Raw genomic sequence first — 23,715 nt, 5'->3', positions numbered from 1 at the left:
TGGTGGGGACAGCCTCCCTTTTTTGTGAACAGGGCTTCCCTTTAGACTTGGAGATATTCTCCTCTATTTTAATGCTCAAGAAACAAGCAGGTTCTCTTCTCGGGGGAAGATGGGCATATTACCTATCTCCTCGCCCGGGTTTTAAGCTTTTGCATGAACTTCCCAACAAGGTCCCGACGTGAAAGCGAGATTACTCTGGGGTGCGAAGTGCACAAGGGTGGCCTTTTCAGACCGGGTGGGGGGAGGCCACTCCTAATTCTGGTGTCACTCTCGATAAAGAGATGGTGAAGGGCCTCCAGCAATGGGCATGGCAAGGGTTTAAGTGCCATCAGTACTTAACGGAGGCTAAGCTTATTGTGGTCGGCCTGAGTTCGGGTAGGTTTCTTGCTCAGAGGTTTTTTGTTCACTTTGTTCCTTCGTTTTTTCTGATGTCGAACTCTTTTCTACATGTGTGATGGACTTAGAGAGCGCACTCGTGGGGGGTGGCTGTTCCAAGGCATGAAGAGGAGGAAGCGAGTCGCCAAGCGAACTCGTACCGAGCTGCCCCTGGATGAGGAGCCTCAAGTTCTAGGCCACACGCCGGAGGATCTGCCCAAGGAGCCCGAGGTGGCTCCTCCGATGCATGAAGCAGCAAGGGCCCCTTACGCTGAGACCACTCACATGGGTGCTCCCGCCTACTCTAGTGCTCTTGCTTACTCTGGGTCCGCTCATACGCGGGCTGGGCCCTCGGGCTCGGGAGCTCAAGAGGAGTTCAAGAGCGTGTTGTCGCCGAACTACACTCTTCAGAAGAGTAGGGCGGCTACTTTCCCCGAGGAGATCACGACGTGGACCGATCTTCCCTTGAATCAAGTCGCATGTCGTGTCGTAACTCATGCTATGGTGGTAAGTCAAATTTCGTCTACCTTCTTCATTTTCTATCCTTCTTGCTGTTGTTGCTCACTTGTTTCTTTTGGTAGGTGAACTCTTCTATTCACACCTTAGCGGCCCAGGTGGAGAGGAGCTCGCGGCAAGCGCGAGCTGCTGAGGCAGCCGCTCATGCTGCCAAAGAGGCTTTTTGTGCCGCCGAGGCGAATACCCATGCTGTTGAGGCGGCCGCTCATGCTGCCGAAGAGGCTGCTCGCGTTGCTATGGCCAGGCAGGCGATGTCTCAACGAGATGCCGAGGCCATGGGGGTAGTCATGAAGCATATGGCCGACCTGAGGTTGGACCTGTAGCATCAGGTTGAATATCTTCAGGACATCAGGGAGAAAACACAGATCTTTTCCCAAGGTATTGAAGATGCCAAGAAGAAGGCCATTGATGACTACATTGCCTCGTCGAGTTTTGATGACTTGATGGTGGATTCTTATAGAAGGGGATTCAAACTGAGCCGGTGGATGATCCAGAACACGTATACCGACCTCAACGTTAGTGCCATATCCACTTCGTGTATAACTCAGGAGATGGCCAATGCTGCTGATGGTGAACCAGATTCTGAGGGCGAGGCAAGGCCTTCGGGTGTCGTTGAAGTGCCTTCTGATGGGGAAGAAGTAGCTCCGGGCTTGTAAATTTTTTTTTGTACTCTTTCTTGTCTTGCAATGAAATAGACAATCTTTTTTGATTGTGTTGTTATTTTCTCCGAACTGATAATATGCCCGGTCTGTTTCTTGCCCGGGTTATTGCACTCGCGTGACCTGTTTTGGTGTTTTAATACTTAGTCTCTACTTCGCTTTAGTCTTTTGACTGATATTTTGCATAACTGCTAATATGCCCAACTTTTCTTTGTTAGCCTATGTTGAGGTTCCTCTTGTCAGTTCGACATCCTGGCCCTGAGGCTCTTGTAGAGATTTCGTCCACTTCTCTTGGCGGTCTATAGGTAGTATCGCCTTAAGTTAACGATGTTCCACGCTCGGGGTACTTGTTTCCCTTCTAAGGTTTCAAGCTCGTATGTCCCCCCAAGCGCTCTCTTTACTCTATAGGGCCCTTCCCAATTTGGTCCAAGTTTGCCCATGCCGGGTTTGGGTACCATAATCTTACGGAGAACCAGGTCGCCGACTCGGAAGCTTCGCTTCTTTACTCTAGTGTTGTAGTACCGAGCTACCTGCTGCTGATAGGCCACTGTCTGGATGTGCACGAGGTCTCTTACCTCGTCCAGTAGGTCGAGGTTGGTGCATAACTCATCTCCGTTCATCTGATCGTCATATGTTTCTAGTCGCAGTGTAGGTACTTCGATTTCCACTGGGATTACCGCTTCAGTGCCGTAGGTGAGGTTGAAGGGGGTCTCTCCTGTGGTGGTTTTTTCTATAGTTTGGTGAGCCCATAAAACACTTGGTAGCTCTTCCGCCCACAACCCTTTAGCTTGGTCTAGACGTGCTTTTAGTCCGTGCAGGATGGCTCTGTTCATTACTTCTATCTGACCGTTTGCCTGCGGGTGCGTGACCGATGTGAAGTTCTACCAAATTCCCATACTCTGGCACCATTCTTGGAACTTGATATCCTCGAACTGTTTGCCGTTATCGGAGATCAGTACCCGAAGTAACCCGAAGCGACATACTATGTTCTTTCAAAAGAAGTTCTGTATATTTCGGGCTATAACTGTTGTCAGAGGTCCGGCTTCTATCCACTTTGTGAAGTAATCTACTACCACCACTAGGAACTTTCATCCCCCTATTGCTGGCGGAAATGGCCCTAGGAGGTCGATGCCCCATTGTGCGAAGGGCCATGGGATGGCGAGGTATTTGAGGTCGGAAGCAGGCTGATGGTGGATATTGGCGTGCTTCTAACATTTGTCGCATTTTTTGATGAGCTTGACGGCTTCTGCCTTCATCGTTGGCCAGTAGTATCCTTGTCGAAGTGCTTTTTGGGCAAGTGCTCTGCCCCCCAAGTGTCCGCCGCACAGTCCTTCATGAGTGTCGTGGAGTACGAGTTCAGCTTTGGCAGGTCGCAGGCAATGCAAGTAGGGGAGCGTGTAGGACCGTCGGTACAACCGTTCATCAATTATAACGTATTTGGCTGCCTAGCGCTGCACCCTCTTGGCCGCATTGCGGTCTGCAGGGAGGGTTCCATCTAGCAAGAAGCTCGCGAGTGGGTCAATCCAGCTCGGCTCTACTTCGAGGACGGGAGCGACCTCCTCTGCCCCACCGAGAATACTAGGCTGAGGTAAGTTCTCTATGTACACGGTTCTCATGTTGTTGTGACTTATGCTGGCTAACCGAAACAGAGCGTCGGCCTCAGTGTTCTCTGACCTCGGGATTTGCCTGATGAAGTGTGACTGGAAGTTAAGTAGAGCCTCTTTTACTTTCGCTAAGTATGCGATCATGGAGAGCTCACGTGTTTCGTACTCGCCTGTAACCTGGTTGACCACGAGCTGGGAATCGCTGCAGATGACTATGTTCTTTGCTCTTACCTTTTGCGCAACTTTCAGCCCGGCTATCAGTGCTTCGTATTCTGCCTCATTGTTAGATGCTGCGAACTCAAAGCGTAGTGCGTATTCTAATTTTGTTCCACTCGGGCCGCATAAGACTATTCCAGCCCTGTTGCCTTGTAGGTTTGAGGAACCATCTACGTGAAGGATTCAGGGCTCCTCATCCCTGTTCGCACTTGGCCTGACCAGGAGAGATGCCACACTGGCTGCTACTTCACGGGGTTCAGATTCTATTGGCTTGGGAGCTCTGGGTTCACCCGAACTGGAGACCTCAGGCTCAACCTATTGAGGGGCTTCAAGGCTAAAAGTGCACTCGGTGATAAAATCTGCTAAGGCTTGATCCTTAATTGCGGTCCGTGGTTTGTACTGAAGATTGTACTCGCTAAGTTCGATGGCCCACTTCGTCAGCCGACCGGAGACCTCGGGCTTGAGCAAGACTTGTCTCAGGGGTTTGTCAGTTAAGATGACACCGGTGTGAGTTTGGAAGTACGGGCGGAGTTTTCGAGCTGAAATAACCAATGCGTACGCTATTTTTTCTATCTGCGGGTATCTCATCTCTGCTCCCTGTAGAATTTTACTAACGTAATAGACGGGCCACTAGACCCTTTCTACTTCCTTTATTAGTACCAAACTGACCACCTCGTCGCTCGCCGAGAGGTACAGTTCTAAGACATCGCCCTCCTCGGGTCTGGCTAAGGTTGGCACAGTGGCGAGGTAGGTTTTAGCTCATCGAACGCGAACTGGCAATCTCGGGTCCATTTGAACCCTTTGCCTTTGAATGCCTTAAAGAAAGGTAGGCAGCGGTCTGCCGATTTGGACATGAAGCGGCTCAAAGCGGCTATGCGGCCGTTTAGCCTCTGAACCTCTTTTACTTTCCGGGGTGGTCTCATATCAAGGATGGCCTTTATTTTGTCTGGGTTGGCCTCAATACCGCCTCGGTTGACAATGTACCCTAGGAACTTACCCGAGGTGACACCGAAGACACACTTGTTTGGGTTCAGTCTCATTCTATATTGACACAAAATTTGGAAGACGGAATTTAATTCTTTTATTAATTCCTGTGAGAATTGTTTTTGACGACCATATCGTCTACATAACATTCTATTTTCGTGCCAATTAAGGGCCGAAAAAGCTTATTTACAAGTCTTTGGAAGGTCGCCCCAACATTCTTTAGTCTGAAGGGCATGACCTTGTAACAGTACAAGCTGAACTCGGTTATGAAGCTGATTTTTTCCTCGTCGGACTGGTCCATCTTGATTTGGTTGTAGCCTGAGTAAGCATCCAGGAAGCTTAGAAGCTCATGTCCCGAGGTCGCATCCACTAGGCGGCCAATTCGGGGGAGGGAGAAGCAATCTTTTGGGCAAGCTCGGTTCAGGTCGGTGTAGTCGACGCACATGCGCCACTTGCCGTTACCTTTTTTCACCAGCACTGGGTTGGCTACCCAGCTCGGGTAATGAACTTCCCTTATGAAGTCCGCTGCGATGAGCTTTTCGACTTCTTCATTGACCACCCTCCAATGCTCCGGGGCTAAATTGTGTTTCTTCTATCTAATGGGTCTGACTATAGGGTCAGCGTTAAGTTTGTGAGTTATAAGGTCAGGGTCAATACCGGGCATATCTGCCGCGAACCATGCAAAAATATCTAAATTTTGAAGTAAGAAACTCACCAGTTCGGTTCGTAGAGGCTCCTTAATGGAAGCACCGATCTGTAGCATTCGCGTCGGATCTATAGTCGAGGTCAGGACTGCGACTGTTTCCTCAGTGGGCGAAGCTCGTTCCTCGCCCTACTCCGTAGGCCGCTCCAATTCAAGGTCATCGGTTGCTTTGGTTTTTCCCTTTAGGGCAGCAACATAGCATTTGCGGAACTCAAGTTGGTTGCCCCGCGCTACCCCCACACCAAAGTTCGTGGGGAACTTCATTGCCAGATAATAAGTGGAGACCACTGCATGCAGAATGTGCGTAATTGGCCACCCTATTATGGCGTTGTATGGGGAGAGAGTCGCGACCACCAGGAAATCGTGGTTGAGTCTTACCGCGCACGGCCATGTGCCGACTTCCACAAGTATTGTTATCTTCCCCAGGGGCCTGACTTCCTCTCCGCTGAAGCCCACTAGAGGAGTGTGCGCAGGCTTCAACTCGCTTTTCTGCAACTGTAATTGGTCGAATGCCGATTTGAAGAGGATGTCCGCCGAACTGCCTGAGTCCACAAGTATGGGCCGGACTTGGAAGTCGTTGATCCTTAGTTTTATGACGAGCACGTCATCGTGGGGATAGTGAACACCTCACGCGTTGTCTTCTGTGAAAAAGATCAGTTCTTCCGTCTTCGGCCTCTTCAGAGGGTTCTGCTCCTCTCGGGCCACCTCGCGAACTAACGTCCATGCTACTGCCGAAGTGCAACCTGCTACCACCGAACCGCCCACTATTACGTGGATGGTTCCCCGAACTAGCCTCTCTTCTGGGGGAGGTCGCTACAAGGCTTCGGCCGTTCTGCTGCTCGACACGGGGGCATCCTTTCCGTGTTCCCCTTGCCGACCTACTTTATTATTATTGTCATTATGTACAAAATTTCTCAAGTACCCGTGACAGATGAGTCCCTCTATCTTGTCCTGGAGATTATTACATTGCTCGGTACTATGACCGTGATCTTTATGAAAACTACAGTATAGATTTTTGTTCCTTTCGTTTGGATTACTCTTTAGGCGAGGTGGCCACTTTATGTAGGGGGCGTCATTGATCGTCATCAAGATCTCGGTCCGCCTTGTGTTCAACAGAGTGTAATCTGTCTGAACTGCTATGGGAGCTCGGGATGGCTGGCTTGGCTTCACCTCTCGGGCCTGGCTTCTTCTGTCGCTTGGGTTGGAGGGTTCGCCTTCTCTTTTTCTTTTTTCAACCCCGCCTTTAGTTCTTTGGTTGATCTCTTCCTCTGTTCTCATGAACTTGTCCGCAAGTTTGAGGAAGTCGGCCACAGTTGCTGGCTGGCTAGCCACCATGTGCCATTTGAATTCTTTGTGCGTTACCCCTCTTTTGGCCGCCGCAAGCTGTACCGTAGGGTCTAACCATGGGATCTGCAAGCATGCTTCATTGAACCGCTTGATGTAACTCCGGATGGGTTCTCCTTTGGATTACCCCGAAGATACTTTCCTCGGTTTTGGGGCACCGCTTGCTGGTAACAACGTGTGCGATGAAGATCTACACGAACTGGGCCCAGCTTCTTATTGACCCGGAAGCTAGGTTCCGGTACCAGGTGTGGACCACCCCCTGAAGGTGGTGGTGAAGGCCACGCACATGCATGACTCGCTGGCCCTACCGAGGTGCATTTGTGACTAGAATGCGTCGACGTGGTCGTTGGGGTCAAAGGACCCATCATACTTGTCCAGAGATGGAAGTTTGAAGTCTTTGGGCAAGGAGACTGCCAGAAGTTCTGATGAAAGGGGGGAAGCAACTGAGAAAATTGTGACGGTTTTTACCTCGTCCGAGCTCGTCTCTTCCTTGCCTCTGAGCTCGGGTAGGACACGGGTAGCAGTTTGGTGACTTCGTCGGCACCTTCTTTGAGCGAGCCTGGTGCTGGCGCTGTTGGCCTCCGTGTTGCCGAGCTCGATGGGCACGAAATGCTGGCCTGTTGCTAGGGCGCTGAACCGGTTCTCCGTGAGTGGGAACTCAGGCTTAGAGCGCCGAGTTGACTTTGTGGGCGAGGTTCCTGACCCACCTGTGAGCTGCGAGGCGGGGGTGATTTTTCTTTGCTTTCGGCCTGGGGATGAGGTCGGGCTAATAGGGGGTTCTAGGGTTGGGAAGCTTCTCCACGGTGAGGTCGTCCACCTTGAGGGGAGGCCTTAACCGACTTCGAAACAGAGTGCCGGGGTGGGAGCAATGACTGGTTTAGGTGCAGTTGAGGGAACTGCTGCTGGTAATGGTGCTGGGAGAGGTGGTGCAGTACCTGGTGTTGTTGGAGTTGGTGCTACTGGAATTGTTGCATTTGGGCTTGCATTGCTCGCATGCATTGCATTAGATCATCCAGCTGGTTCTAGCGGGTTGCCAGTGGGACAACAGTTGGTTCAGCGAAATTTGTTTCAATAGGGAGTGGAAGAGGGATGTTCAACGAAGAAGGGTTCAGGGGCGGTACTGCTTGTGGCACATTCAAACTGGGGATCCCATCCACTGAAAGATGGATGATGAACTGCCCAATGCATACCATGGGAACTTGGAGTTGCTCTCCGGTGGTGGTCGTTTCTGTTCCACGTCCGACACTGTTGGAGGAGGCCATGGGTGTTGGAGTTTTTGAAAGAAGGGTAGGTAAGAGAGATTTAGAGGGAGGCTTTTAGAAGCGTTCCCACAGATGGCGCCAATTGATGGAGCGCAATCCGACCGGTCTTAACTGTCAATGATTTCGCCTTTGACTAGAGCGACGGGGAGCCTGAAACAGAGAAGATGAGGGAACTCTGGGGGGAACCCGGTGAGATAGCTCCGAAGCTCAAGTTAGTATTCTCTCAAAGGCAAAGTAAAGACCAGATGGCGCAAAGTAAAGACCAGATGGCGCAAAGTTCACATACCTTGTTGTTGGGGGTAGGGGCCTTTTATAACCACTTCGTGCACTCACCCCGAAGCCCCTGTCAGGTCGGGTATGATTACCTTTGCTTCTGCCAGTTCGGGTGTCGTCCTTTCTGCTGGGACAGAACCGCCACTGCTCTTTGTCGGAGCCGTCTCTGTAACTAGAGATGGCGGTGTTAGGAGGCGGTGGCAGGTGGCCGTTTGGAGTGCGGCAGTCAAGCGTCAGATCCCAAGTCAGTCAGGTGCGCCGCCCCTGGGTACGAACTTCCTCGGTGTCAGGCGTGGTACGGTTTGTTTGGTTTTGGCGTCCTGGAGGCGATGTAGTGGAGTGGTGAGGGAGATGAAGTCTTGAGTTCGGAGGTATGTCCTGTGTTGCTATAGGGCAGGCCAGTTCGGTGAGGTGTGTCCCGAACTACTATAAGGTAGGCCAATTCGGTGAGGTATGTCCCGAACTGCTACATGTAGGCCAGTTCGGGTTACTGTCTGGCTTGGGGCCGAGGGGAGAGTTCGGGCTCGTAGTAGGGAGTTCAGACTGCTGGTAGGGGAGTTCGGTCCGCTGGTTTCTCCCCTTGGTGCTCGCGCCTTAGGCGTGCTTTTATGCCGAGCTGTTGCCTTTGCCACTTGTTGCATAACTGTGAGGTCGGGCTAAATCTTTCTTCATCAGAACCCATTAAATATCCTCTAGTTTTAAGAATTTTCAAAACATATCCTTAGTCCCTACTCTTGAACAACTGCAGCCAATAAGTCTGGATACTTCGGCCCCGTTTTGCATTGTTCCTATTACTGTTCCTAATCTAGAACAGGAATAGGAATGGAATTTCTGGTTAATGGAGAATAACACTATGTTTGATAATTGTTCGTTGGGCTGCGTTTGTTTATGATACAAACGCAGTACAGTGCAAAAAGGCTCCGAGGTCCACGAATGCAAATTGGGTTAACATTTCTAATCCCATTTGTATTGTTGTTGTTTAACACCTATATATTTTCGTTGGCATTTGAAAGAACGTATCAAAGCAAATATTAATACTGTATTTGATTGAAGGAAAAAGTAGGAAAATGAAGGAAAATGTAGTGAAATATATACAAACATAGCGTGAATGCTCTACAAATGCTCTACAAACGGGGATATGCTTTTCCTACCTTTTCCTTCATATCAAACCTAGCGTAAATGCTCTACAAATGGGGATATGCTTTTAGATATGCAAATGGGGTTTACCTGAAACTTTTAAAGCAGTGGATATGATTTCAAAAAAACCAACGAAAAATAGGTGGATATGCTTTCAAATCTACAAATAGGGTTTACCTGAAACATTGAAAGTAGAAGATAATGCAAGATCTGAGGTGTACCTGGGTGCAAAAGGAAAGGCACTCGGACAAAAAAATGGAAAATCATGTTTACCAGTCACATTTGATGGATTTTTAGTGAGATCTGTTGTCGCCGTGGCAGAAAATAGATCATGATAACCTAACCTACCGTTGTGGTAGGGTTTAGCAATGACGGTGACCACCTCTGGTGGACGATCGATGCATCTACGAAGCTCGCTTACTCTCTCTTGGAAGAAAGCAAATGTTTGTATCAAAAAAAAAAAATCAATGCAAAAATGTCTCAAATTCTTGAAATAAAGCTGTCAGAAAATACAATTTCCCACCATTTTACAATGCAAAAATGTATTGCAAACAAACGCCTACAAGCATGAATTGGAGTACATAAATGTATCCGTTTTGTATTTGTATGGCAAACAAGCACAGCCTTAGGAGCAAGTTTCTATTCTAAAGAAACAGAAACAGCGTTTGGATACGTATTAATCTTAAGATGATGAAAATAAGAAACAAGCAAGGAGTGAAGGCTCTTACTTGTGCGACAGAAAGAAGGTGAAACAGAGAGAATGAATATCAAAAGTAAGCAAGCAAATCTGAAGAGGAAGTTCAAACCTAATACATTTTTACAATAAGCAAGCAAATTGCGTGTCAAACAGAGATAATAAAAATAAAAAATAAACAAGGGAAAAAACACTAAGAAATGAACTAAGCAAGGTGAAGATTGATTGCAAGAAAATCGGCTGAAAGACGCGACCGATCAAACGATTGCAGCCTGGTCGAAGCTTTGCAATGGCTTGAAAGTGTGTCGGCGGTAGGAAGAAGAACCCCACTAAGCTCCACCCTTATGGTTACGGGTGTCCATGAAAAGTCAAAAAATCGAATTGAATCGAGAAAATTGAACGATAAAATGCGGTTAATTGAACCGATTAATTTGATTCCGGTTAGGAATTTTAAAAAAATCAAAGGATCGGTTGGTTTTCAGTTAATTTACAAAAAAAACGGCAGTAAATTGAACTGACCAGTATATATATATATGTCACCTATTTTCTATATATTATATATAAATATACATTTATTGTATATAAATATATACTTATATTATATTTATAATGATCTATTTATAAATATATTATATATTTATAATATTATACATACATATATATAATATATATTATAAAAATAAAAAACTGAAGAACTGAATCGATCAAAACCCAAAACTAACAGACCGATTAACTGATGGTACCAATTCAATTTTGATTTGGAGAAATGAAAAAGCGGATACCACTGTTCGATTTACCAAAAAAAGGCCATGGTTCGGTTAACCAAACCGTGGACACCCCTATTCATGACTAAAAAGTTGCAAATTTACCATTTTAACCCCACTCAACACGTTAAGAACCTATACACGTGTTTGTTATTTAAAGATGATGTTATGGGAACACGTGTTTGTTATTTAACAATGACGTTGTGGGAACCGCATGTTCCCAGTTTCTCGTTCTTGCGGAGTGACCAGGGTCTAGGGCGTCACCCCAAAAAAACGAGCTGGAAACGCACCATTCCCACTCCAAAAGAAGAACGATAAAAAATGTCATGCCAAATGTGTTCCTGTTCTGCGGGAACGTCGGGAACGTCGGGAACGCGAGGAACACTCCCACAGGATGATGCCAAACGGGGCTTTCGTTTCCAAATCACAGCAATACTTTAATAAGCGTCTAATTTGTTAATTAATTTAAAATTTAAGATTTTTATTCTGTAGGTATTTATTTTATATTTTCAAATGAAGAAGACTGGTCTATAAAACGACTCATATATGCTGTTGAGCTCGTTTGCAAACCTCATTCCATTAGATTTTCCCAAACCTAAAAGAGAGAAAGAAGTTGCAGGCGTTGATAAATCTAATCAGAAGGAGGAAAGACCCACTTAATCGTTGGGCTCTAATGGCGGTGCAAAGATATAGTAGTGCCACTTTCTTTTATTTTCTAGGTAAATAAGATAAAGACCATTTTAGTCATAAAAAATTATTATTAAAATGGGTATTTTTGTCATTTCCAAGTGTTGGCAACTTTTTGTAAGGTGGAAAGGTTATTTATCCACATGAGAGATGGGTACACGTGAATTTATTGATGAATTTCATTGACCAAATTTCCTCCTCTCAAAATCCAAAAGACCAACACCCCTTGGAATTGAAAGAATTGGAAAGCAATAAAATGATTTGCAGAAAGAAACAAGAGGACAAAAGGGTAATTTTGTTATTCTCTTACATGCGCTTAAGAAAGACAGGATAGGGAGAATCATTCCAGACCTCAAAGAATAAAAAAAAGAGGGTAAAAGAGAGCATAAAAACTAAAAGAGGTTCACAAGCTTGTCAGCAACTGAGAACATTGAGGTTTTTTTCTTTTTATTTTTACGATAATTGGGCTCAATTTAGAAAAAGTACAATTACAAGTATATACAATACAAATACATACAAAACAATGCAAAATATAAGGTTTTACACTCTCCTTCTAAACTGAGCAATTAGTGTGATAAAGTAATATGCAAAATGGTGGGAGAAGTGGGAGGAGAGAGGGAGAGATATCATCTTTGGTGTTCGAACTTCGAACAGAGGTTGGGGGTGAACAAGTTTTAGGTTGCAGCAGCGGAAAGAAGAAGAACAAGAAGTAAAGAAAATTTGGTTTAGAAGTTTAAAGAAAAGATCAACAATGCTTTCAAATTAGAAGGGTAAAATTGAGAATTGAGATTTATGAAAAAAATTAATGATAACTATAAATGATCCTTAATGTTTCATTTAGAGAGGGATTGTTTATGTCACGTGGGTCATTTTTAAAGGTATAATACAATTGAGTTTTGAAAATATAAGGTATATATAAGTAGTTTTCTCAAACCTCACTTACCCTTAGGGTATATATATAAGTGATTAATCCAAAAGTTAATAAAAAACCCTTGATTTTTAAAGAGATTTAAATAAAAAAATAAAAAAACCCTTGATTTTCAAAGGGTATACTTAAAAGGCATGATACCATACCCAAGCAACCGATGTCATAAACGTAACCACTCAACTAATGTATATGTTTGGCATCGATGCTGTAAATACAGAGAAAACGGGGCTGCTGATGTGTGGGTTGAAAGCACCATTTTTTGAGAAAACGGTGTCTTTTTTTTTTTTTTTTTGAAATGTTGCTGTCAAGTAGGATGTTTCCTGGAGCAACAACAACGTTTTCTGTTTAGTAGCACTTCTCCAGGAAACGTTTTCAACACTAGTACCTATTATCCAGTGCCATGTCATGTACTTGTCACTGCCACCTCATGTCCCTATTGGCAGCAATGAGCTGTAGCTCTAGAAAATGCCAAATTTGGCATTGTCGCAAAATGAATGTTCGGGTACTTGATTGTCGCATTTTAAAGTTCAGGTACTAAATTGGCACTCGGCCTAAAGTACAGGGTACCTATCGGGAATTTTCCCTTTTCTATATAATTATTTAGCTATTTTTAGTATTTTATTATTTAAGATATTTAGTTATTGAAATATTGAAATAATATTTTATTTTTTAATGTTACATTTTTATTATTTGAATAACATTTAATTTGAATAATCTGAAAAATCATAATTTATATTGTTAGTACATAATTTCGTGATGAATTTTGTAAAAATATAAAACTATTAATAATTTGAATATTATTAAATCTATTATAATTATTTTTTATGTTTTTAATAATTATTTTAAAGTTTATTAGAGATCATATGGAGAGAAATTTTATAATTTAAACTTTCTTTGGATAGATATAGATTAAAAGTGGCAAAGAGGATAAATAGGAATTAGAGATAATTTGGAGAAAAATGCTCTAGTAAATTAGAGATAAGTTAAGAGATAAATAGGAATTGGAGATGATTTAGGAGAAAGTGGGGGAGGTAGTTTAGGATAAATTTTAGGAGAGGAGCTTGTTGGAAAGTGTGGGTAAGAGAGAGAGAGAGAGAGAGAGATTTTAGCTAATTTTTTACGAGGAAGGAGAGCATCTCATTGGTTCTTTAAAAAATGACATGAAATAAAATAAATAAATAATTCAAAAAATGAGAAATTTTCTTATAGATTTTTTTCGAACCTGATCATTAGTAGGAATGTCAACAAGGCAGGGCGGGGACGAGGATCCATATCCCCGTGGGGATCCCCATTCCCTATAATTTTTTATAATATTAACCATTTTGTTTTTGTTTTTTATTTTATTTAAAAAATAAAAATGAAATAATTAAAATTTACAGTTCTACTAGAAAAGATTCAAACATATTCAACCATATTTTTAAAAATATTAATATATAGGCGTACGTATACATATATAACATATGCATACATATGTATTAGTGAGGATCCCACGGGTAGGGATCAGGATCCCCGCGGGGTGGGGAGTGCTCTCCCCATCCCCGCCCCGTCCTCGCTAATGGGGATGAAAATTTCCCCATCCTCGCCCCATTCAGAATGAATCCCCATAGGGATCATGGAAATGGGGAAAATTACCATCCCTAATCATTAGTCATTACTACCCCAAAGTACAAAGTATAAAGTACCTCTTTAAACCTTTTTCCTTTTTAAGTTTATAAGAAACTTCTCTCTACCATCCAATTAAATTAAATCCAATAAGATCAGATGGTTGTAATCTTCTACACTGATTCTTGGCCCACTGACCACCACGGCACCACCTCATCTACTACTTAGCACCCCATTGGCCATTGCTTAAAACATTAGTGCGACAGGTGGCTAGTTATTGCTTGTTATCATAGAAATATCAAGGGGGTTACTGTTTTCCAAACCTAAGATTTTACCATTAATTTGATTTGATTGGGTTGTTAAGAGGCACTTCAACATCAACACCAGTAGCACATTCTGATTTTGCCTTTTCCCTGGCTACTAAAAGATAGCGGTAGCCGGTAGGACCGCCAAACTCAAAAGTCGGGTCCAAATCCGATCAGAGGTGAGGTGATACGACCTATCTACGAAGCAAATGAATCCAATCAATCAACAAAGGAATCCTAGGGTTTTTTCCTTTTTTTATGGATAAAATTTCATTAAAAATAAAGGATAAGACTATTACGGTAAAAGTTGAAGAGGTTTCAGATTTTTAGAGAAAATAGGAAGAAAAATGAGAACGGTGACAGGAGTGACAGGACTACAGGAATCAATCCAAAAACCAGATCAAAATTCCAGGCTTCATGGAACAAATGTCAGCCACAATTGTTTTACTCCATCTCTGCTTTTCTTCTCTCTCCTTCCAAATGCTCCAAATAATTGTCATTTTGGCTCCAAGTCTAACAAATGCTGACCGCTACTTCTCATCAGCCAACGAGAAAAAAAGAATAACGCACTATAAACAAAATCAGCTACCCAGCCTACGGCCAAAAACACTGTCCGTACACAAATTTAATATGAACAGAAAGCCTCTCTAGATTTCTAACAAGTGCAACATTTAATAGAACATTTGATTTTAGAGTCAAAACGGCTCAATTGGAGGTCAGGAAGCTCTCCGCGCATGCAGAAAGAAAACATATGCAACACTGAGGAAGCTAGAATCCAAATTGAATATGCACCATGCTAGAAACATCTTAGAAACATATCCGCTGGAAGGACAAAAAAAATGAATGCTCAAGATAATCAATCTTAAAGCCATTCCAAGAGCCATGAAGAACAGGAATTATCTTGACTACTCCCAGGAGAAAGGAAGCGTCTGCGGACCCCCGTTCCGGTCTGACCCATAAGGCCCTAACTGAAACACCCCATGGCAATGAAGGTCTGCATTACTAGCATCAGGAGCCAAAACTGAACCCCCCTGCTCATCCTCCATTCCTTGTGAGCATGGGTACCGACCTATACCAGTATATTGCAGAACTGGGACTAGGGGCTGAGCCATAGGGATGGGGTCAGGCTGCACCACATGATTCATACTGATCCCCGAACTTTGCATTGGCGGTGATGACAGAAGAGAGAGAGCACAATCAGAGTCAATGACCCTGGTTAATCCATTGGAGAACATTTTCCGGCCACCCTCACTTTCTGATGATGCAATGGAATTGAGAAGCGGCTGGCACATGGATGCTTCAGATGGAGTTCGATTGATGAGTGTAACATCATTATTTTGCAAGAAAGGGAAATGCTTGCCTCCTCTATAGCAGCTGCGAGAGAAAGATCCAGGAAATGTATTTTGTTTGTCGATGAAGTTTAACTGCTGCTGGTGGTTATATCGTGTAGCATCTACCTCAGTTTTCACAACTGCAGACCAAGCTGGGCTCAAAACAGTGGTTGGAAACATTTCCGTAGTAGCAAATGGCATCAATCTGGTACCTGTAGGATGGGCAAGAAGAAATTAACTACAGCTGGCAGGTATAAAGGAGATGATTAATAAGTGTTCTATGTATATCATCCAAAAGTCACCTGACAATACATCCATCATATTTATCGAACCATCTGTGATCTGTCCCACCTACTTCTCAAGGACGGTCCATGGAAATAACCAAAACATGAAAAATTTCTTAAGGCCATGCTTGTTTCCATGTAAAGTGGATGGAAAATTTTTCAGGCTGAAATGTTTAAGATGTATTTTCTGACATTTTACAAAGAAAACTTTGTTTACCTTGTCATTTACATAATTACATGAAGACAAATTAGGAGAAAAAAACTAGGCTTTCATTATAAAAGAGAAGATACAAATAATAGTTGAAATATTTCAGCCTGAAGAATTTTACAAAGAAACAAATGCAGCCTAAAGAAATGGCAATGCTTATTATACGATTATCATTAATCAAGTCAACAGAGAACATACGCAGCCGAGGCATAGTACAGCAGGCCCAATTCAGTCCTTCAGACTCTTTAAATTTTGATTTGCAGGACCTCCCTCCCCTTCTTGGTTTTATATGTAATAGTGATTCTTGGGGACGTGCTACCCCCAGGCTTGTGTAGCACCGCTTGGATTTATCAGAAAAAAAAAAGGCATAGTACAGCAATATCCCATCCTCCCCTCACTCCACAAGTATTTCATATAAGAAAATGCTCGCTTTTAGGCATAACAATGAACAAATAGAAATAAATAAGATTCAAACTTCATTTCTCTATGAGCAACATTCTCTTTGATTCACCTAACATCACCACCAAGATGACACCATCCTAAGAATGAATATTCAAATTCAGACAACTAAAAACTAAAGTTGAATAAACCATGAAGAAAAACAACTTGATGATATATAAAGAAAATTAAAAAAAAAAAAAACAAAAAGCAACATCACTTTACAAGCCTTGTATCGTTTTTTCTTCAAATGCTAGATGAATCAGTGCAATGACCTGACACAATTCTCATCAAATCAACTGCATTCTGAAGTAAACAACTCAGTTGATGATCAGATCAGTAAGTTTTAAAGAAAAATATACTCCCCCATTTTTTTAAGGCTCAGTTTGGAATGAGTACAAATACAAATATGTACAGTACAAATACAAAATAATATAAAATGTAAAGTTTTGTACTCTACAAATTTGTATTTGTACTCCTTCCAAACTGAGCCTAAATTGCATTTTTGCTTCAAATTGAAACTTCATCAACTCATATAAGTTCCAAGTCAACCAGCAACCAACAGGTTCTGAATGATGATTGAAAAGCATACAGAATAAAGCCATAAACCTATCTAAGAAAGATTTCAAACCTTGGTGCTCAGGAAATAAGCTTCCAGAATTCATAGACAACGATTCTGGCTGAGGTTTCCTTCGACGCCGGTTGTGACCATCAAGACGTTTCCTACAGCTTCTCTTCACTTCATCAAATTCAACCAACAAATGAAACCTATAAGTAGGCAAACAAGCACAATACTTTAGATATGCCAAAAAGGAAAGCAAAACAATTAAACATGTAGTTAATGCAGGAGAAATCCAATGCATAGAAACATAAGAACATAATATATAAATCGAAATTGACAGAAGCACCAGGTTTGTATCCTTTTCTTGAAAGGGGGTAGCTAAAGGACTTCATAAATCATAAGGAATGCCCCACTCTAACCCTGTAGCAAGCAGCACTGATTTTTTTTTTTTTTTTTTTGATAAGTTGTAAGAAATGTATTGCATTAATAGTAAAAAGGAGGGTGAGTATCCCCCAATCATATACAAAAAGAAGTGTTATTAGATCATGTACAATGAAAGCTTTTTAATAGAAAACTCAAAAAATGATGGACCACCATTGATTAGAGAAAGAGCCGGCAGACACATCCACAAAAAAACTTCAAGCACCTGGCCCAGCTCACAAGAAACCTCTCACCTTCAATCTCTCCACATCAATCAAAAAACTGCAAAAGGCAGGCTATTCCACAAGAAACAACCTTTGTCCAAGAAGCACCTTACCCTCCAGCCCAAGATTAAATCAGCCACAGAGGAGGGGGAAACCCAGACTAGGTGGAACAACCTAATGAAATGGCACTAAACCTGATAGGTATAGGTGCAGTGAATCAAAAGATGGTAGAGGATTCAGATCCTTCCCCACACAGGCTACAGGTGGCATCCAGCTCGATTCCATGTCTCAGCAGATATTCGGCAGACTAGATCCTATCTCTAACAGACAACCAGACAAAGAACTTGATCAGTTGATCTTCGAAGGAACCTGAACCTTCCACAATCATGACCACAGGACCTTTTCCCCTTCACCAAAAGAAACCTTGTAGCAGCACTGAAATTACAAAAAATCCAGGGATCATACCCCTCCAATGTAAGTATTATGTCCCATTTCCAATGTATGGATTTTGCACCTTGTACGAAAGATTGCTTTTTGCAGGACTCTAAACTGGGGTAAAATGTGCATAACTTCCACAGAGGTCTCCCACCATAGAGGAAAATAATGTATAAGACAACCAGGATTCTGTAGCAGATAAAAAAATTGCTTTAGCAAACCTCTAAGAACCTATTGGAAGTTCCTCCCCTTGCATGACTCGTGAGAATAAGAAATCACAGAAATACCTCACATGCTGAAGGAATAGAATAGATAATTCAGGAATAGAATAAGAATTATTACTAGTTCCTTTAAAAAGGAAGCATATCATATCCAGAGGATAGAACCAACAAAGGACTTCCATTCTCTTTTGTTTCATTTCCATCCAGCAAATTATTGCTAGTTCCTTTACGAAGGAGGTGGATCATATCCAAAGGATAGAACCATCAAATCAAAGGACTTTCCTCTTTGTTTCAGCTCCATCCAACAAACACCACCACCACCACCATGCCTTTCTTTACTAACTGCTAACTTCTATTGAAGAACAAACCAAACTGCATTCCTCAAAATCAATCTTCTCTTTGAACCCTGGATATATTACTTGAACCCACTGAAGACATCCTAATATGTATACCTTAGGATTGTGTAAAGTGACCATGCTAGCTAAGACTTAACAGACTGAATTGTGGTTAACAAACTGTTAGTTTTGAAACTGAAAGAAGTGTCCAGTCAACTGGAACCACTCAAAAAAGTAGCAATTCAATGGAATATATTGAAATTCATCATAAATCTAAGACAATTTGCTAGTGTATGACAACCCATTCACAATTGAAAGAATTATAACACTAAAGATGGATAGTGACAACAAAAGGAGGATGGGGGGATTGGAGAAATATTTCTTCCTGTAGGAGATATATTGAACAAGGAACAGCCAAACAAGCCTCATTTTAAACCAAGCAATATAAAATTGGATATTTAGAACCCAATTGTTTTCAAATAAAGAAAAAATCCTTTGTGAGGGTTTAATAAAATGACCAAATGAGGAATATTCAACTGCTTTTTAAGTAAGTGAAAAATAAGATGTCGTGAAAGATAAGAAAATTGAAGGGCAAAAGAAACCAACACATGCACACAAAGCGATGTGAATATTTTCCATATTTTGTAGTCTCACTTTTCTTGCTGCAAAGCTTGTTTATCTAGGATATGACATAAAAATTGCACATACTATTATTAGTTAATTATCATAAAATCCATTTTCATCCATTTGTAAAAAATAAAATAAAATAAAATCAGAAGGAAAGCAAATTAAGAATTACAACATATACTGTCAAGACGAGATACCCAATCAATCATTTGGATTTTTTATAGTGCAATATACAATCTCCTTAAGGACTCTAAATCTCCCATCTTTTTTATTTTACCATGTGCAACCCTCTGCATGGATATTGAAGACAAGAGGGTTATAGAGCTTGGCCCTCAAAACCTAATGAAAGTGCTGCGCATTCAAATGAGACCGTTATCCTGAATCATAATTTGAAGTTGAGACAATAACACTTGCGGAATACCTATGCAACAATAAGCATCAACGGTTATAACTTCATGTTCCAGTTTATATTGGATGACTCTACTGAAAAAAGGATTCTAGAAAGAACTACGTAAAGCTGGGTTGGTACAATTAGCATGGCTAGTATGAAGCTAAGAACAGATTCTGATCATAATAACTGAAAAATATGCCATTCTAAATTGTAACCGAGAAGCACAGTAGACAAATCAAACCAAGTACATAGATAAAGGCAATTGAAAGGGTTGAATGTTGAGTAACTTTACTAAACTCTAGCTTTCTACAACCATTCCTAATCCGTACCTGCTGCACTGCTGGCAGAACCGCTGCTCCTGACCGCCAACCATTACCTTTGGTGTCTTAGAGTGAAGTTCGCAGACCTTATGGCGCCTGTGATAGTCCCTGCAGTTACTAAGGTCGGACTTGCACCCATCAACTAAGCACGACACCGTCTGGGTTCCATTGCCAGGTGTCCGAGCCCTCTTCGTGGAGCCAGATGGAGAAGACAACATGGTCGCAATCCTTGGATCCTTCAACTTGTCCAGTGACCCGTCCCCAGAATCTCCCAACCTTCCGAGCTTCAAATCAACAGAGCAATCCTCTTTAGTCTTCTGCCCCACAAAACTACTAGACCCAACAAGTGGGGCGATGTTGGGGATTGCTTCTCGCTCCAATTCGGCTAAATCCCAAGAAGGTGTCTTCAAATCCCAGTCCATAAAACTATTGCCTTTTATCCTCTGCTTCTTTTACTTTTTCTCCTTCCTCTCACTCTCCCCTCCTCCTCATCCACTATCAGCCGAGCTAATTCCTACTTGTCTCACAGTCACCAGCCCGTCGCATGATACCTTGATATTTCAGAATTCTACCAAACCCAAAACAAGCAAACCCGAAGTTCAGAAACTCAAAAGTTGAAAACCGAAAAACAAAAGGAGGTGGGGATCAGCAACCCATTATACAGAAATGAGTAGTAAGATTGTAAAATTTCATAAAGCCCAGAAATTCTAAAGCAATAACAAAAATACCCAAATCAGAGATGGGGTACCTGAAAGGAGTAGTAAGCATTTAAAACACGAATCAAGGACCCAATTCAAAAGAAAAAGGGAAAACCCATCTCGCTAACTTGCACGCATTTTTTGAACTGAAGAGAAATCTCCAACAAAATGGGAAGAAGCTATAGTGGAGAGGGAAATTAGAAAGAAAACTAGAGAGCAGTAAGTGTACTTACAGACAACTGCAGTGGCTTTTCAGCCATTCATTCCCTGACATGGATTCCTTTAAAAATCAATAAAGAGAGTAAACCGGAAAGGAAAAGGAAAAAAAGAAAGAAAAAAAAAAAAAACAGGGGGCGTAGGTTAAGAAGAACCACCCTTCCCGTTCCCTATATCACAATGCTTGTGATAAGGAGCCATTAGGGAATTTCGTATGTGAAATTATTAGCAGGAGCAATAGATATATAGATGGATAATATATAAATAGACAGGGTATTTGCAGAGAGGGAGAGAGAGAACGCTAGCGAGAGAAGCTAAAACCCCGCCCCTCTCCCACCCCCACCAAGATAAAAAGAAATAAAATAAGGGAATTCCTCGGTATAAATGACATGGAGAAAGTGAGATTTGCTTTGTTTCCTCTGTTTCTTAATTTAGAATTTTAACAATTTATTGATTTAAAATTTGAAAAAAAGGGATAGAAGAAGAAGAAGAAAAAAAGAGTGTTAAAAAAACGAGTGGCAGGGAAAGGGACAGTGTTTTGTTTGCTTTCAACTTTTTAAGTGAGGAAAAGTACAAGGGCATGTGGTGTTGTGTTTCACATTTCAGGACATGTTTTCTCTCTCCCTCCCATTCTCCTTTCTTTCTCCCCCGTTTGTGTCAAACACTGTTTACGGCTTTAGGTTCATATTTTTCAAATTTTCTGGATGCCCAACTTGCCCTTAAAATTAATAATTTTTTATTTTATTTTAAGAAAAATTCCTGATCAGTTCCGGAACTTCATTTGCAATATGCTGAATTTTCAAATTGTGTTTAATAGGTCACTGGGTGAGCAAGAAACCTAAACTGAACCGAAAACCGATCGAAACCGAATAAAAAATCCGGTTAACTGAATCGGTCGATTCGATTTTGGTTTGATATTTTTAAAATATCAAAGGTACTAGTTTGTTTCCGGTTAACCAATATAGAAAACCAGCAGTTAATCGAACCAACCAATATACATATATTTATATATATAATATGTATATTTTATATTATATATATATTATAAATTAATAAATATGCATTATATATTTATAATATATTATATATTATTTAAAATATAACACTTTATATATTTCTATTTTTTATTATATATTAGTATAATTTTATAATATATTATAAATATAAAAAACCAAAAAATTGACGATTAATCAAACTAGTCAAACGGTTAATTGATCAGCTTCAGTTTGGTTTTGGTTACCAGTTTTCTAAAAACCAGTAGGACCGGTTTGGTTTTAAAAATAGGTCCATGGTTCAGTTCTCTGAACCATGAGCACCCCTTTAGGTCACTGACTCATTGTCGTTAATTGACCGTCAGTCAACACTATCACGTGACAGCAGGCATGCATTAAATAATTTCAAAATGATAAAATTACCCTTTACAGTATTTTTCCTAACCATTTTATCCATTTTGTCTAAGTGTTAAAGGAAGGAAAGGGGAAGAAGGGTTATGAAACTAGGCACCAATCAACTGAAGGAATACTGAAGTGTTAAAGCTCCTGCTCCTTGGACATGCAAAAGAATACCGAAGGAACTCAACATTATTGAACGTGAAAATTCCATGCCATAGTCATCATATATGAAGCGCTATCATTTCACTTATTCGTTAACATCTATTAGTGAGTAGACACATTTTAAACACAATTTGAAAGTTCAAGATACTATAAAGATACGTTTTAAAGTTAAGGGATTGACTTGACACAACCCCTAAAGTACAAGGTACTGATGAGGAATTTCCCCTTTATTTTAATATTTGGTCAAATCAATGTCTAAAGCAATACACACATTGTGTGATGGGTCAGGTGACTAAGGTCCCGGGTCAGGTATGGATCAAACCCAATAGGGCTTGTAATTTTAGACCCAGAACGGAAACTTGATGGGATTTTTCTCTCTCTCTCTAACCAATTTCGATTTCATAAAAATTGGGATAATATATGAGCAACTAAAACTAGACCTATTGTTGCCAAATTATGCAACCAAAATCGGTTAACTCATTGACAACCCTAGTCCAAGGCAAATGCCTAAATCTTTATGGCCCAAACTTTTTGGACCAATGATCTGTATGTATGTAAAAAAAGAGTATAATACATTCATTAATATTTGTTGTACGTTAAATCAAAACTTCAATCAATCAGATTAAAAACGTTACATGGTTATTGTTTGGTGGATCAAGTGACTCAAGTGGTGTAAATGCCCAAATCTGTATGCCCCAACCATTTGGGCCAATTATCATTGTGTATAAAAAACCAAAATAAAAGAGTCCAATTATATTGTATTCATTAATATTTGTGATACATTGAATCAATATTACAATCAATCACATTAATTACATCACATGGCTTATTTACTTTTCATTTGTTCATATTTTACAAAATGTACTTTCGTGTTTAATAATATGTATTTAATATTTATTTGTCCGGATCGGTACTCGCACATGGTGAGCGCATTGGGTAATTACATAGAAAAATTTTGGCTAAATTATAGATAGCTACCCTGTATTTTGGGGGTAGTGATAGATAGGTATCCTAAACTTTAATTGCAATACTTGAGTATCATGAACTCTTAAAAATAGACATTTGGGTTTATTAGTATTTCATCAGTTAAACATTACATAATGTCAAAAATACCTTTCTCATGTATTTTTAAGATCATTTTGTAGAGTAAAATCATTACTAGATAATAATGTCATTGAAAATTTTGAATATGTTATTTTCTCTCCATGTGAGAATGTTATCATGGGGAGACATTCAGTTACTTGAGAATGAACTCAGAAATACACGAAAAGGGTACTTTTGTCATTATGTAATATTTAACTAATGAAACACTAACCGATGGACCCAAGTGTCTAATTTTGAGAGATCAGATACTCGAGTGTTGCAATTGAAAGTTTAGAATACGTATCTATCACTACCC

The 23,715-nt window shown here is 41.3% G+C and overlaps 1 protein-coding gene across 3 annotated transcripts; it reads right to left on the bottom strand.

Moving 5' to 3' along the window:
• Positions 1 to 14,615: 14,615 nt before the first annotated feature.
• LOC148862439 (teosinte glume architecture 1-like) lies at positions 14,616 to 21,118 on the bottom strand. 3 transcript variants are annotated; one of them, XM_088981370.1, is made up of 4 exons: positions 20,781 to 21,118; positions 19,859 to 20,417; positions 16,946 to 17,082; positions 14,616 to 15,596 (listed from the first exon to the last, which is right to left on the bottom strand). In XM_088981370.1, the coding sequence occupies exons 2-4, from the start codon at positions 20,269 to 20,271 to the stop codon at positions 14,959 to 14,961; spliced, it is 1,188 nt and encodes a 395-aa protein (XP_088837496.1). In that variant the 5' UTR covers positions 20,272 to 20,417; positions 20,781 to 21,118; the 3' UTR covers positions 14,616 to 14,958. The 3 variants fall into 3 exon arrangements, with proteins under 3 accessions (XP_088837496.1, XP_088837495.1, XP_088837494.1); XM_088981369.1 differs by having other exon boundaries at positions 20,598 to 21,087; XM_088981368.1 differs by having other exon boundaries at positions 19,859 to 21,116.
• Positions 21,119 to 23,715: the final 2,597 nt, after the last annotated feature.

Source organism: Nelumbo lutea, chromosome 3, assembly GCF_056320005.1.
Source record: "Nelumbo lutea isolate HS-2025 chromosome 3, American lotus-T2T, whole genome shotgun sequence".
Taxonomy (NCBI): domain Eukaryota; kingdom Viridiplantae; phylum Streptophyta; class Magnoliopsida; order Proteales; family Nelumbonaceae; genus Nelumbo; species Nelumbo lutea.
The sequence above is the reverse complement of the archived record's forward strand: the minus strand, read 5'-3'. Positions and strand labels throughout refer to the sequence as shown.